Source organism: Desmodus rotundus, chromosome 7, assembly GCF_022682495.2.
Source record: "Desmodus rotundus isolate HL8 chromosome 7, HLdesRot8A.1, whole genome shotgun sequence".
NCBI lineage: Eukaryota > Metazoa > Chordata > Mammalia > Chiroptera > Phyllostomidae > Desmodus > Desmodus rotundus.
The window spans coordinates 82,084,453-82,101,780 of NC_071393.1; the positions used below are offsets into that span (position 1 = coordinate 82,084,453).

General features: G+C 39.5%; 1 protein-coding gene across 12 annotated transcripts in view; it reads right to left on the bottom strand.

Moving 5' to 3' along the window:
* Nucleotides 1-17,328, bottom strand: part of ATP8B4 (ATPase phospholipid transporting 8B4 (putative)) — a 222,568-nt gene that overhangs the window by 84,571 nt on the left and 120,669 nt on the right. For 10 of the 12 annotated variants that reach the window (XM_024568257.4, XM_024568254.4, XM_053927684.2 and 7 more), the window contains 2 exons: nt 16,310-16,392; nt 4,145-4,303 (listed from right to left, as the gene is read on the bottom strand). In XM_024568257.4, the coding sequence (XP_024424025.2) occupies nt 4,145-4,303; nt 16,310-16,392 (242 nt within the window). The remainder of the gene's footprint in view (nt 1-4,144; nt 4,304-16,309; nt 16,393-17,328) is intronic. The other 2 variants (XM_045201133.3, XM_071221974.1) reach the window with 1 other exon arrangement.

Below are 17,328 nucleotides of genomic sequence, written 5' to 3' on the forward strand. Positions count from 1 at the left end.
GCCTATGAGCTCTAAAAACCCATATGTTTAAATCCATATATTTAATTGCCTATATGATATCTTCACCTGAGTCTTTCTTGGGCTTCTCAAGTGGCCCTTGTCCAGCCCAACTTGTCTTCTCCAGTCATCTGTCCATCTCTATCCTCCATGCTGTCCGTGCACCAGAGTTCCTCATCTCAGTGAATGGCACCACTGCTCACCCAGCTATGAAGGCTGGGAGAAACCTAGGAGTCTAGTCTATCTCCATGTCTCACCCTCTAGTCCACAGTACCATCTTCTCTCAACTGGACTATAATAAAAAGCCTAGTAACTTTGTCTCACTAAATATACTCTGCCCCCAACTCTAATCAATATTTCTCCCCTTCCCCACTGCAATCATACTTTTTGGAGGGGGGTGCACGTATTACTTACCAACTTTACAGACACTGTAGTCAAGAGTAAACTTTTGAAATTTAATACATAAACACACAATATCCGTTTGAAAACTTGCAATGGCTTCCTGATACTCTTAGGATAAAGACTAAAATTCTGAATATAAGCCACAGGTCTTACATAGTCCAGCCCCCATCCACATCTCCAGGCACTCATTCATCTCTATTCTTCTTGCTCTCCATGCTACACTACTCCACTGTGGCCTGCTTCAGTTTGTTTCTGTTTTTTCTCTGTTGTTGTTTACTTCACCATCCTCAGACCTGCTCCACTGCCCCACACTGGCCTGCTTAAGTCTGTTTTTTGTTTGTTGTTGTTGTTGCTGTTTACCTCACCATCCTCACACCTTCAACAAGCCCTTTACCCACGATGCGCCTTTTAACTAACTTGTCCCTGCATTATATACTCTCGTGAGTCCATATTCTTTTTCTTCAGAGCACTTCTCTCAGTTTAAGATTATATATTCATTACTACAATTATTTGATATTAAAGTCTCTGCCTCCTATCAGATTCAAAACCACATGAGTGAAGGGACTGTGTTTGTTTTGTTCACATTCTTAATTACAAATGAGTTATTAGCATAGTGCTTGACACATAGTAAGCACTCGATAAGTAATTGTTTAATGAATTTATTAAGTGCTTGCTATGTTTTAGGCAATGTATATATGTGCTTTTTGTCTATTGTCTCAGTTAATGCTTAAAAGACAACAAATTAGTTATCCTTAGTTCACTAATAATGAGACTGAGGTTTAAAGAATTTAAGTAACTTGCCTAAGATTTCTTGTCTAGTAGGTGTCAGAGCCAGAATTTGAACCCAGATTTAGTTAAGCCTAAATCTCTTGCTCTTGACCACTATTTTAAAATTATATGAAATAGTCCATTAATTCATTAATTTACTGACTCATTCAATCAATGTGTATTTAAGACTATGACTCACTCAGAGTCCAAACAGGAAATAGTGATACATTGAACAAGGACAACTAGAGAAAGGTTTATTTATAAAGGGACTATACAAAAGTGTGTGTGGAGGTATAGGGGAGGCTAAAGGTTAATTAAGTAACCAAGGACTTGATAGAAATCAAGATGTTTCCATCTAAGCCAGAAGGAACAGATGAGGGGAGAGGGTGGTTACTGGACCTTAAAGGAGAGAGGTATGTTGAGTTTGCAGCCTTTAGAAGAAGAGTGACTGTATGTTAAGGGACTAAGCTACTTGAAGTGACTATGTAGGGAGGCAGACAGTTGGGAAGAGCAAGTACCTTGATTTCAATCTTTTTTCTCCCTTTGATCTATCTCTCTCCAGGGATCCCCAATGACACAGCCCAACTAAAAGCCAAAGTTCAAGGAAACCTGAGTGTAAACCACATAAGTTGACCTCCGGGCTGGAGAGAATAGTGAGAAAGGGTGGCCATACATCTGGAGGGGCAAATAGAAGGCATCCAGCACAAAAACCTACTGTGCACCAAGATGGAATGGACTCCTTAAATGAATAAGACTCCTACCCTCAGAAACAAGACTTTTTCCTTTCTTGAGCATAAAGGAAAAGTCATTTCCAGGGAGGCATGGCTTAGCTGTTAATGTACTTTAGACCCTCATAAGTTATAGATTTGAAAAGTAAACCATGTCTGTCTTGACTGCTCCTTACACAATCATCAATTGTACGTATAATTAGAGTAATAACATAGAATGAATAGTTAATAATTCATTTTGAATAACTTTAAAAACATTTAGGTGTTTATCTGGAATTAGTTTCCCAAATTAGATGTCTCAGAACTTAGTGGTTCTGAAACATTCACCTGTGTAACTTTGAAACTGGTGAAACCAACCATTCTTCCTGCCGTCATTCTAGTTAAGCTTTTTATCAACATTTGTGCCCAGACTAAAGTCAATGGAGGCATGCTGTGCATTATAAATATCTGCCTCATGAGGGTTTCCTACCAGGAAACATCCAGGCCACATCACAAAAGAAGAAGGTGTTCCTGCACTTCCCTGCCAAAACCCAAAGAGCAGTACATTTTCCCAACTCTCAGCCTATAGAGTAGGCAATGCACTCTGAACTGATGCCCAAAGAAGGGAGAAGCACAGAAGGAAGGAAAACATTTGTCAAGCATTCTCTTCCCTTATGTATTGTCTCACTGAGCTTTTACAATGACTGCCTAATGAACTTATTATTACCCCCACTTACAGTAGAAAAAGCTAAAGCTTAGAAAGTAACCAAAGCTTAACATCCTACAGCTGGTAAACAAGTCTGAACCCAGACCTGTCCAATCCAGATTCTGCGAACTTTCTGTTATACTGCTTAGAGAGAGACCTGTTCAACTTACCACCCCACTTCCTTCTCTATAGAAGCATTTTCCCACAGAGCCAACCTTCTGAAGGAAAACTTGGCCCCTGCATGGTACAGAGCAGCTGTCCTAGCTTAACATGCTGGACCATAGTCCTGAATCAGTCTTTTCAAACAAGATCATACAAACGCAAACAAAATTTTGGGCTACCACCCATTCCTAGGATGAAGCTCTCCCCATTTCTATGACGACAGGGAGCAAACCAGCGGTGTCCTTCCCATCAGAGGACCTTCGAGGAGTCCCCCCCTTCATTAAGTAGGAAAGTATGAGCTTGGCTGTCTTTTTCTCAATGGAAGAAAGATGCAAATAAAGAAAGATATGATCACAGGCTTATTTCCATGACAAAAGAATGAAAGCAACTGATGAGAGAATTATGAAACCAGATATGTTCCCAGGTAAAAGCACATACACTGCCTCATTTCTAGAGAATTTCCCAAGTCCTTTAGATGGCAATGTCCCAAGCAGCAAGAGCCTTGTTAACATACACAGCTGAGAGTATTTAGAAAGAAGTGGGAGGACTTTTCCAGGTTTGGAACCCTTTTGAGTCTTTAATGAACATTTTGTTGTTGTTGAGGAAAGTCAGTTAAGAGAAACATTCCAATTTTGATTGCACATATAGTCAATGGGCCCCAAACACATCTTAATTTGGTGTCACAATAAACAGGATTTTCAAAAGTCAACGGCTAGCAATTCAAGCCATGAGTACCATTTGAGTGGCTTTATGAAGTGGTGCTACTGTAAGCTTCCTCAGCAGGAGAGTGCCACCTTGGGCCCACAGACATAAAGCAGAGAATGGGAAAGTGGGCAGCAGGAAGAGTTAAAAGCACCTTCCCTCCTCCCCAACTCCCACCCCACTTCCATCACACATAGTCTTTCAGGGCCCACTGACCAAGAGAAGAAGCTATGGAGTATAAACAGAAACAATTGCAGGAGCTCCAAGAAACTTTTTCAAAAGAATTATTTGACCTTTCCAAACTACAAAATTAACAGCAGAGCTGGGGGATTTTTTTTTTCAGCACTATTTCCCCATTTCAAAGGCAAGTCAATTAGTAAATATAATGATGTGGTTGATTGAGATGGGGCTAAAGAATGAGAAATTAAACAGTAGGCATCTACCACCCACTGAGTAATTAAGGCCCAAGCACCCTTAGGACTATGTTCATGATGTCAGTGGTTCCTCACACAGTGGACCCGCACACAGTATTCTGGAGCATTGGTGTCTTCCCCTGGGACCCTGCACTCTGTAGTCAATGCAGGGTGACACCTCAGACAGAATAGAAGCACTGTGTTCATCCAACTCAGGGAGCCCCAGACTATGCCCATGCAAATGTCAGGAAGGGACCCCCACAACCAACCCTGGGCAGTAGCCATACCTGCAAAAATAACCATTCCAAAACACCAGCTGGTGTTTCTCAGGACACAGCCCCTCAGGATTATCTTCTCGTTGTTGAGGGAGTGCTTGCTGTCCTTCCAAGAGAGAACTCCCATGAATTTATCTAATTTGTTGTTAGGCGCTTCACAGACAACAATCCCTGAAAAATAAATAATAATTTTTAAAGCCTTTTTATGACTTACCTTAAACTCTCTTTAGCACTCTCTTTAGAAACCCACACTACTTAACCTCTCTTCAGAAACCCACAGTACTTGGATACTACCTTACTTGTCATACACGTGTATTTTACCTTCTTTTTTGGACAGCACACAGTTACATGTATAAGATAGTGCTAGGAAAAATAAGTTAGGGGGTACAAAGATGGAAACCCATCAAATGTTTTAAACATACCTTATTGCACTGTCCAAATAAAAACAGGAAGCTCAAGAGCCGTGGGATAATTTTTTTCCTTAAAAAAAAATCACTTCTCTCTACCTCTAGTTTCTAACAATGACTTTTGACAAGATAAAGCAGGAACTGTTCTAAAAGTTTTTCTTATTCCATCTCCTTTTACTTAATGTGAACTTCCGCACAGGTTTAAATGGCACACTTCCAGTTTCACAGCCAAAGTTAATCAGGTCTTTCTAAGCTTATAATCAGAATTTCAAAGGTGGAACCATATTCCACCCCCAAGAAACCTGGGCCCTGTTTGCTACATGTGCCTGAGAATGCATGTGATTCCTTTCAGCTGTTCTATGCTTTTCATCTTGATTAGATTCAGAGTTCTGGGGACTCTCAAAGACACCATATAAATTGTCCCAACCTGGCCAGAAGATGTATCTAGCTTTCTTTCTTTTTTTTTTTTTTTGGTGTTTTTCTTTTAATTCTGAGCCCATTCCAAAACAAGGGCATGCCCATTCCAAATTAATGAATCAATTTGTTCCACTACTTCAATAAGAATAGACATTTTCAGGATGGGCATTCTCCTGATACAAAAGGAAACCAAAAATAATCTTTAACGGACTGTGTCACAAAATACAATTCTTAGATTAAAATATATTTTAACTTTGGGTGTTCAGCACACAATGTAATATATAAATCATGTATCATAGAATTATACAGTTAAAGCCTATATAACTTATCAATAAAATATATTAAAAATAAAACCTATATAATTTTATTAATCAATGTCAACCCAATAACCTTAAATAAAAACTACATTGTACTGCAAACAATTGAAGTTTAAAGTCTTATAAGTAGCAAGTACAAAGACTTGAAAAACAGAGGGAGCAAGGAAGGAAAGGAGAGAGAGAAGGAATAAAAAAGGAGATTGTGGGTAGATCCAACAACTTAGTACCTATAGAATTCTTTCTCTCAAAAACAATAAAAGTATGTTTACTTAATCAGAATCCAAAATGGTAGGTTAGAACATAATAAATGGCATTTGGAATATAAAAAAGGGAGGCATGCCTTCAGCACTGATTGAAGGGAAAGGAGACTAGCCCAACCTAGAGAACCTCTGTATTACACAGCTACAACACTCACCAAACACCTGTTGCACTTAGAACATTTTTACATAAGCTCCCTTTCCTAAGATATCTTTTTCTTTTAAAATTCTTAGACCTAGGTGACAAAAGCCAGTTTTCACAAAGTGTAATCACTTCTGACCAACAAGATTACTAACATTAACAGACTGCATGAAAAGACAAAACATGTTTCCAGTCAAGATGGCAGCATAGGTAAATGCGGTATTCGCATCATCCACAACCACATCAAAATTACAACTAAGTTATAGGATAACCATCATTCAGAACTGCCTGAATCTCACTGAACACAAGTACTACAACTAAGAATATACAGAAGAAGCCACATTGAAACTAGTAGGAGGTGAAGAGATAAAGAAAGGGCTGGTCCCACACTCAGGTGTGGAGAATAAAAATCAGGAAGTAAATCTGAGCTCCAGAGGTTCCCTCTGAGAAGCAAGTAGTCCCAGCCCCACACCAGGGCCCCAGCCGAGAGTTCTGGTGGCAGGAAGAGACATCTGCACAACTTGTGGCTGTAAAAACCAGTGGGAATTGTGGCTAAATGAGATGGAGGGCTCTGGAGTCCCAGGAAGTTCCTTTTAAATGGTCTGAGCACAGACTTACTCAGATTGACTCCCTCTGAGTTCCAGCCCTGGGGCAAAAGGTACCAGAGACATGTGGGGAGGACCTGAATTGTCTGTCATCAGGACAAGAGCTGGAGGGGCAGCTTTCTCCCAAACAGAAGTGCTGGCAGAGGCCATTGTTCCTCTCTGAGCACTTCTCCCCCTGAGCCAGTAGGCAGGCACAATATCTGAGTCTCCATCAACCTGGCTATGACTATTTGCCCTGCCTGGTAATTCCCTAAGACCCTGCCCCACCCAACTTTCAGGCCCACCCAACCCCCTTTCCAGTGGCTTTACCATAGAATGTCCTATCTTGGTTCATGCTTTAGACTTTCCTAAAATCTCTCAAACAAGAAGTAACTGGCCTCAGCATGCCCCATACCTCTCAGGTGGACCCAGGCCTGGCACTAGCAGTAGCTGGCCTTGGTTCACAGCTTGGCCTTTCCTGGGCACCTCCAAGCCCAGCACAAGTATCAACCATCTGCAGATTGTTTTGTAGCTAATGCCAGGTGGCCCTGGGCAGAATATAGGCAGTGTTTGACCATGGCCTCCAACTCCTGGGAGGTCCCAGAGCCAGCACACTCTGTGGACAGCTTCAGACCACATCAAAGCACCACCCAACCACCTCCACAAGTGACATAGTTAACGGGAAAACTCAGCAGGCACCAGTGCCCTGAAGTAAGTCCTGCTCTGTTGTGTAGGCCCCTTCACAGCTGATCCTCAATGGTGGTTATAGCTAGCCATTGCAGCTGATTGACCTAAGGGTAAATCCCTCCCATTGATGTGCCAACAGCAATCAAGACTCAACTACAACAGGAGGGTGTACACGGCCTACATGGGTGTGGGGGGAACACTGGAGTGCTCAGCTTGGGTGACTGGAGAGGCTGTGCCACTGGACTCTACAGAACACCTATTATATAAAGCCACTCTACCAAGGCCAGAAGATGTAGCAACTTTACCTATACATAGAAAAAAAAATACAAGGAGGCTGCCAAAATGAGGAGACATAGAAACATGTCCTGGATGAAAGCATAGAACAAAACTCCAGAAAAAAGAACTAAATAAAATGGACACAAGCAATCTCCTAGATGCAGAGTTCAAAATACTGGTTATAAGGATGCCCAATGAACTTAGGTAAAGAGTAGAGGAACTTAGTGAGAACTTCAACAGCATAAAAAGGACATGGAAACTATAAAAAAGAACCAGTCATAAATGAAGGCTATACTAACTGAAATGAAGAATAATTTAGAGGGAATCAACTGTAAAGTAGATGAAGCCAAGAATCAAAACAGTGATTTAGAACATAACGAAGAAAAAATCATCTAATCAGAACAGCAAAAAGAAAAAACGAATCTAAAAAATGAGGATAATAAAAGGAGCCTCTGGGATCAAGTGTAGCAACACATCATGGGGGTGCCAAAAGGGAGAAAGAAGAAAAAATTGAAAATCTATTTGAAAAAATAATTACAGAAGACTTCCTGAACTTGATGGAGGAAACAGACATACAAGTCCAGGAAGTGCAAAGATCCCCAAACAAGATGAACCCAAAGAGGCTCATACCAAGACACGTTATAATAAAAATGCAAAAGCTAAAGACCAAGAGAGAATCTTAAAAGTAGTGAGAGAAAAGCAGTTAGTTAACTATAAGGGAGCTCCCATAAGACTATCAGCTGGTTTCTCAACAGAAACTTTACAGGCTAGAAGGGATTGGCAAGAAGTTTTCAAAGTAATGAAAAGCAAGGACCTACAACCAAGATTACTGTACCCAGCAAAACTATCATTTAGAATCAAAGGACATATAAAGACCTTCCCAGACAAGAAAAAAGTAAAGGAGTTCCCACCAAACCAGCATTACATAAAGTGTTAAAAGGTCTTCTTTATGAAGAAAAAAGAACATAAAAGTAGTAACAATACAACAGCAATAAATACATATCTATCTATAACTGAATATAAAAAACAAAATAAGAAAACAAGCAGAATAGAAACAGACTCATACATACAGAGAACATGTTGACGGTTGCCATGTTGGAAGGGAGTTGCGGTGATGGGTGAAAAGGTGAAATTATTAAGAAGTACAAATTGCTTGTCACAGAATAGTTATAAGGATGTAAAGTACAGCACAAGGAATATAGTCAATAATATTCCAATAACCACATCAGATGTGTATGCGATTTATCAGTATAATCACCTAGTAAGTTATATAATGCCTGATCACTGGAGTATATACCTGAAACTAATATAATACTGTATGACAACTATAATTGAAAAATAAAAAATAAATGTAAAAGCGAAGTAAATAAACAAAACCATAAAAAAAGAAAGGAAACAAAGCAAACAAAACCCTGAAACAAATAAGTAACTCCTGGCCTCAGGACTACTCTTCCAAATTCCATCTCTCTTTCCCCAGTATAATAAAAGTGTTGCTGAAATGCCCCACACGGGCATTCACTGGCACCTTCCCAGACAGCCACTGCGACATGACAGAGTGCTGGCAGGAGGATCTGGATGAAGCCAAATAACCTGTACAAAGTCATTTGTTATGTGAAGGCAAGTAGCTGAATTCTGGTTACCTCCATTAAGGTCTATCAATGATATTAAAAAGTAAATTAAAACTGATTTCAACTGGCCCAAGTTGTTTGGACAATTATGTGGTGGAAGAGGAGACATTTTCTAAATTCTAAGATTTCAATATCCTTTCTTCTTCACCAAGAATTTTTATTCCTGAATTTTGTAGAACCTTGAATTGGACATCACTAGCTAAACCTACACAAAATAACAGGTTGACAGCAACCCTGAATGCTTATTCCAGTTTTTTGACCCAAGACTCAATTTATCAGACTTCAATTTTAGCCACTTAAAAAAAAATGTGCTTTGGGCAAAAACATGGTACACAGTCCCTGCCAATAGGAATATAAAAAACAGGCTCATTTGGTCATTTTCATTGTCACAAGAAAAGACTGACATGGAAGCAAATGCAGCCTTGAACATGTTGGCTTGCTGCTCGCTGGCCCCAAGGCTCATCCACTCCTGGCCTGACACCAAAGGTGTGGTTCTAGACAGGGACAGGCAGTAAGGCCAAGGGGTTCCTGCCTAGGTTCTTGGAGGCCAAGCCCCAACTCAGTCTTTCTCAAAGAATGTGGTTCCAGTGATTTTAGTGCTAAATACAGGGCCCAGACAAAACAAAATGGTGGGAACAAAGCTAAGTTATAGTTTATCTTCAAACATACTCAGCTTCCCATTGCTTAGCCCTGTTAGCATAAAACAAAAGCTTTCCAAATATTTTTCTGCCCTTTCCAAAAGGGTGAAGAGTTTCCTTTGAAAGGCACAGTGTATTCACTTCCAAAGCCCCATAACTTATCATACTGCCTACATAATATGATCTTAACAAATATTTGTTGGAGAGATGGGTAGAAAAAGTTTCAGATGGTTTCAAAAGAGAGGTCGGGAGGTGAGATGGGGAAGTAGATCTAAGATGAAAAGAAGTGGGTATATTTCCATAGTAATAATGATCAAGTGTTTTGGGAGAACTAATAGCCCAGCCACAATGGAGGGTGTAGGTTGATCTAACTCTAAGGGGATACAAACAGGTCTGAGAACAGTGAAAAAAATGTAGGAACCTCAAAGCAAAATAGAAGCAACCAAAAATATATCCTAGCAATAAAGCATAATAAGGACTAGGGAAAAGTTTTAGTATCCTTCTTCCTTTCACTAATTGTATCAAAGAAGAGTAATGCGCAATAAACAGTGTTACAATGGATGAGAAAACTATTTATGAAAAATAGCATCATTTCTTATATAGTATGCCCTGAAAACATGTTTAGAGCATAAAGTCATCTTTAACGGGCAATAAAACAACTGGGGGAAAATCACGTCAATAATGAAGTATAAATGTAATCAAACTAGCCAGTCGCATTTGTTTGCCCTCTGAAGAGAATGAAAGCAGACAGCAATTCATCCAGTTCACAATCACACAGAAATGCTCTAGGTCCATGCTAAACAAAATCCACAAGGTTTCACTCTGGACCTTCCTCAGCTAGATGATTCATTTATTAGCAACCTAATAACCTTCAGAAACTCAAGTATTTACCTCCAAGTGGAACTCTGTAGCTTATCATGAAAATGGAGTTCAGTACCCACTAGTCTATGATTTTCCAGAGAAGTTGGCTTTATTTCTCTATGTACATTATTATTAGCAATATTTCTTGATGATCTGCACTGCAACTCTTCCATAAGACAGATTATCTATTAAGTAAGACATCATTACTGCTGTTCAAGGGCTTCTCTAGCCAAGAGCTTCTTAAAGTTTAAAAGATTGCCCACTACAGTTCCCATGTTAATTGTGATAAATATTCATCTTCTTTTTTTAAAAAAAAGAGTGTCACCTTCCTGTTTTCTACAGCCTCTCTATTCTTCAAACATCAAGTCCCAGCCACCCATTATCACCACCATCAGGACCACATCAACAGCAGCAATAAAAAGGGAAGTTATTCTTCCTGTCTTTGCATGGAATCTGTGCTGCGCTGCTGGGCTGTGCTTCTGTTCAGGTAAATGGGAAACCTATCTGATAGGTAAAAAAGTCACAAGATGCTGACCGACCATTTTTGTTTTGTTTTTAACCCAAAAGAGAGGCTTGTTTTTCTGTGTTTTAATTACACACATGCTATTCTTTAGAAAGGACCACAAAATACACAAAGATTCCTGAAATAAAGAGTCAACCTTTCCCCAGTTCAGAACTCAGTATTACACAGTCATACAAAATATGTAAACTTGTCATAAGTTGCAAAAAACAGATCTCAGCCCAATCCATAACAATATGCAAAAAATTCTTAAACACACTTGGACAATTTACATCCAGGACTTTCCCCAAGGCACAAATATGTCCGGTTTTCAAGTATACAACTGACAATTATTTCCAGTTACTTATTTGTAAAAGCTTATCAATTCCCATAAGATTATAACATGAAAAACCAAGGTCCACTCTTTTTCATACTTATTATAATATTAGATCAACTTATGTATCTCTTCTTATAAAGTTCAATACACTACATACCAGTTTTTTCTGATGTTTGAAATGTATAAAAATATTTATGTAAGAACTTTTCAAATAAGTGGATTTACCTACCGAAACCCAACTCCGCCTTGCATGTACTGGCCTCTATGCTTTTCCAGCCCTTCTATAAACTCTTGTCAGGGATCCTAACCCTCAAGATCACTAAGAACACTGCTACTTTTTAAAAATACGATAATGTCATCTGAGTCCTGAAAAGAATTGACCTCTGGTCATTAATTTTGTACCTTTAGGTTTAGAGTATTCTTATCATTTATTTCTTGCCCTACCTAACCCTGTCCTGATCACGGGCTCTGCTGCCCTGTTAATTTCCCCAACTCTGCAATGCTGCCTTCTGCTTGTAGTTTAGAGCCTCTCCCATCCCTTTGTAGAACAGGCTTTGCCAGCAGTCCTGGGTTCATATTCTGGCATCTCCACTTAGTAAACATAGGGCATTGGGAAAGTTTTTGATTTATCAGGGTCTCGGGGTTCTTGCCCATAGCTGGAGGTAATAATAATCTCTTCCTCCCGGGGCTGTCAGGATTTAATAAGACTGTGCACAATTACTTAGCAAGGTGCCAGGTACATAGTAAGTACTTATTCATATGTTGACATTATGTTCAGGGCCTGAGAACTTTAGGACACTTACCTACCTAAAGGCTTCTTTGGGGATTAGCTTAAGTTCAAGTCTGTCTTCTCCCCTGGGTTATAAATTCTATGAAAGCAAAATCTGGGTCTGACGTATTAACCACTGTATCCCCAGGCTTGGCAGATCCCTTGGCATTGTGTTAAAGATACATCTACTGAGTGAATGAGCAGGCGACTGAGTAAATGAAAGAAAGAAAAGACTGAGTAAAAACTCACACCATGCCTAAGAAGGCCACCAGCAAGACACTGTCGTTAGGTTTAGGCAGGGAGAATTATCAGAGATATCTTGAGGCCCGATCTACCTCAGTTTTGACCCTTGATGTCCCCAATTTGGAGTTTCAGTGGGGATCTGTCTAAGGATAGGAGTGGGACACTCAGGTCTTCAGATAATTAACTGGAAGATGTGAACTGGTGACTCAAGGACAGAACACTGTAATTTGGTGTGAAAGAAAGTATTTTGGCAAGTCTCAGAAAAAAACCACACAGTAACTAGAAGCAAAAATAATTCCATACCCACATTTGCCCAGAAGTCACAAGCTAAAAGATATACTTAGCACAGGCAAGCGTGCGTCACATGTCTGTCTCATTTATGTGAACTTGACATAGTTAGGTGGGCCATTTCTAAATGTACACAATGCTGATACCATATTTCTAATTTAAAAGAAAGAATGAACTATCTGGTTTTAATTCGCATGACACAAAGAAGTCTTTTTCTAGTCACCAGAAGAAACCATGACATCTACTGATACTCCATTATAACAAAGGTGAATAGGGGAGACAAAACAGGAGGTAGAGAAAGAATGGGGGAGTAAAAGAATCTAAAGAAACTTACACTACATGTAGAGATATTTTATAGTTCTACATACTTTGTACTGCATCTTGTCCTAAGGAGGTGCTTCATAAATAGACTTAATGAACTAATTAATGTGGAGAGAGGACACCAAAGATTTAAAAGACAGAAAAAGAGATAGTGCAGGTAGAGAAAATAAGCAAACTAACATAAAGAGTGGAAGAGGATGATGGAAAGACAATAGTTAGAAAGAATGCAGAGAGGGAGGAAGAGAAAGAGAACTGGTGAAAGGGGTAGAGAAATGTGTGTACGTAGCATATAGCATGTGATTGTGTGGGTCAGAGAGGCAAGGAGAGATTGAAATTAGAGCATGTAAATAGGGCTTGAAAAGAAAAAATTGGAGGAAAAGTTGAAGGCTATCAGAAAGCAGAAGCAATTGTGGGAAGGATTTAGGGTTTATTAATTGTTCCAACTCTTTCAAATATACCTCTTGCATCACCCTCTTGGTCTTTCAATTTGGCTGCTATTTGTATGTTGTATTTAATTTATTTCTCCTTAATCCCTCTATTCATTCTTCAGATGCTTTCTTGGAAATGAATCATCATATTTTAATGAGGCTAAAACCATAAAACGTCATATTGCCTTGAACTTTAAGGCCGATTGAAATTCAACCCAAGATTTAAGAATGAAAGAGTAAATTTAGAAAAAACCTGGTTCTTAGCCTAGAATTGTACCAGCCTGATGCATTTGACATTACATGTTCTCTGAAAAGTGACCACAGTTAAAGTATAAACAATAGAAAAGAGAGGTCAGTGTTGCCTTTATTTCAAAAACAATTATACATTAGAGTTTTGGTGAGTTACCTATGCTGTATGAAGCAAAACCAGGCCCCATCTAGCAAGTAATAATTATTATTACACTTTAAAAATAAATTTTAAGAAGTATTAAAAGAGATTATGTTTACATATAAGCAAATCCTTTAACCGTTCAGGATACCCCATCTGTAAAAAGGAATTGTGTTAGATGAGGAAATATTTTCTTGCTTTAGCCTGAGAAACAGTACTTACATTGGTGTAAATTTGGGGCTCCTGTGTTGAGTTGTGTTTGGAGAAAGGATTTTGATGTGAAGGATTTGATGTAAAACCACCACACCATATAATCCATCTCCCAGCTACCTGCCCTCCGGAGGAGAACACTCAGCCCTCCAGCTTTGCCCTAGAAGGCCCCATCAGGAAGCTTTCTCTTCCCCTGATCATTTCCCAATCGTTCCCTTCACTCTCCCATGTCTCTCTGGGGCCTGATACTGATCCTGCCCCAACTCTCTGGAACTTGGGACCATTTATTCATTTATTCAGCAAGTATTTATTGAGCAGCTACTATGTGCCAGTCATTCTCCCAGAAACCAGATACATATCACTGAGCAAAACAGAGACCCCTGGGCAGCTCTCACTGCAGCAGGTAGAAATGGACAATAAATAATAAACTTAGAAAATAAGAAAGTTATAGAGTACATCGGGTGGAATAAGTGCTATGAGAAGAAGAAGAAGTCAAGCAAGGTGGGAGATTGGGAGATAAAGAGTAACACTGAGAAGGAGGATTCTTGGCCCCATTTCCATGGTTCCACGTAAGAAATCTACGTAATCCAGCCTGGCCTTTGACATGCTATTCTATGGTCAGAGTTCTTAGAGGGTGGGATACAAACTGCTAGCTCTCAATAAATATCCATTCTTGTTATTTCCCAGGCTCCCTTGCAGTTAGATCAGGACCATGTGACTCATGCTGGCCAATGAAATGTGAGAGAAAGAAGTAGTTAAACATCAGTTTTTCTCTTTCATCTCATCCTTACTGTGATGTGCTGACCTTAGAGTCCATTAGTCTAGGCACCATGGCCACCAGATGGAGAAGGCCACCCAGCCTGCATCAGAACACGACATGAGCAAGAAATAAACTTTCACTGTTTATGCCGCTACGATTTCTGGATTGTCTGTAACTGAATCATAGTGTGGGCTATCTGTGCCAATATCTATGAAAGCAAGTGAACTGGTTATTATAACAATCACTTTCTGCTCTTTGATGGTAAAGAAAACTAAAAATCAAGAATTTTTGCCTCCTCATAGATCGACAGAGATATAAAGGTGCAATTCCGGCAGGAAAGAAATGAGTAATGGTAAATTACATTTATGTTGCCCTTTTAGGACTCCATGAATACTCTCTGAGGTACTTTAAGCAAGTTTTTTAATTCATGAATACAATTTACTTTTCTTGGATTCACATAACAGTAAAATTTCATTGAAAAAATTACTTAGTAGAAAATGATTAATTTGTTTTTAATCTAATCAAAATATTTCTTGGGCCATTCAAAGTTTCCTGGCTATTTCCCTGACTTAAATCTCAAACTGGAGGAATATTTTTTTTCTATAAACATTTGCTATAATAGCACTCTTTGAAGAGAGATTAAAATATTAACAGAATTCAGATGAAGTTTACAAGTAAATGCAAAGCACAGGCAACATAAACTCTAAGCTGTGCATTGGAGAAACTTTATAATGTAAATTTACCTGTGCTTTAACTCATGGAACATGCTATGACCCTTGTCCAGATTTTCCTTTGGTGGACTCCAAAGAAAACATTTTGGAAAATAGTCTCAAACTCCTAAAGATTCATTAACAAACGAAACCAAGCTATATGTAAACACTGATATTCAAAGCCAGGCATACAAGTGTGTAAAGCAAGAGACAGTCGAGGGGTGGCAGGAAGGCCCCAGAGATTTTCCCACAGCCTGTCGTGGCGCCTGCTGCCCTACCATTAATGACACTTTCCTTGGGCCTCGAAGGGCTTTGTTTTTCTGTGACGGCTTCAACAGGAAAACAAAACAAACAAACAAACAACAGGACATAGCTGGAACAGAACGGCAGGGGAGACTCCATCCTGAGGGGCAGGGGACTCGGTGCAATGCTGGAAAGACGGTGATGACAAAACCTGGTCTAAAATAGAGGACAACACCTGACCAACTGATTAATAAGTCAGAATATTCTTTTTAAATGCCTACTATCTTTACAACATATGCCAGGCACTCTGAATGGTACAGAAATAGATGAAGCAGGATTACTGTCTTCACAAGTTTACAGTCTAGCATTTGGTCTGGTTGAAGAGTCGGAGAATGGAGGGATGGTTAGGCCTAGAGCTAGAAACAAAATTGTGTCCTGTATTCATCCTCAGCGAGTCTACCCAGGGCACCAGGGAGGCCACCATAAGGCAAGTTAGGGTACTGTGGGACTAGAGGGAACACAATCTAGAGAAGAAGAAATAAGGACAAAATGAATGATGACCTGATAAAGTCATTATCCCTTGGTAAACACTTTTACGCATTAGCTTGAGAAGAGATTACAGGCTTTGATTCCTGGAAAATTTTATGTTCTTTCATGAAATTTAAAAAAAAACCATAAATTGTATCTCAGATAATTAGTTTATTACTATTTTTGTTATGAAAGCTTTTTGATTTCAAAAGCTTTGTTTGTCTATTGTAAACACTCACCATCAAACTCTGCAAGTCTGCTAATATCTTCTCCAAGTGCTGAGGTAACTGATAGTGCGTGGCGAACTTTAAGGTTGGTCTCCCTGTGAAATTCATTGACATGACGTGAATTTTTATAAGAAACAGCCCAACAGCATCTTATACAAAGCAATCCAGTGGGTGCAGCACGTGCAAAATCCAACACAAGAGATTCAAGAAACTCCCTTTGAGTGTCATTCACGCCTCTCACACTGTCTCAGGAAAGTGGACAGGGCTTTGCAGGCCCCTAAGAATTGGCATTCCACCCACGGCACATCTGTATAACAACACAGTGATCTGTTTTGCTATTTGAAAGGACAGGGGACATAATAAACGTGGTTTCATCGGAATCTACTCAGACATCATGCATGAGTTACAAAACACATTAGGAACGGGGACACGACTGCCACATAAAGGAGGCCAGTGTGACTCCAGAGTCTGCCATCTACATGGGAGTTTACTTGCAAAAAAAAAAAGTCATGGCTAATTTCACAGTAGCTGAAATTTAAATGGGAAAAGGAATGCAGCTTTCTTTTTCTTGGAAAATCAAGCCAAGAATCCCATAAGTCAAAAATTAAATAACCAAACACAAACTCAGCAGGTCACAGTAAGCTGGTCATCTTCTTCCAGGCAGGACCACACGTATGAGGGAAGAGGGCTGATCTCTGGTGTTCAAGAAATGACCGGCAGTGAAGAGTCGATGAAGGTCACTCACATCTGTATTTAAGAGCTTACCATGCCAGCTTTCTCACCAAGTCCAACCAAATTCTCCTCCTCTGTAGTTTAAGATTATCTGTCAGAGTTCTATCTTTTATGAAAATGCTGAGTAGCAGGTTCATTCAGTCAACATATATTAATTGAATATATACCATGATACCCAATGCTGCCTCACAAGGGTGATTGCCCTCTTGAGGGAAACAAGTGGTAGGTAAAAAAGCAAATATCGCCTTTTGTAAGTACACGTTACACCATGGAGTAATAGGATTTGTAAGTACATGTTA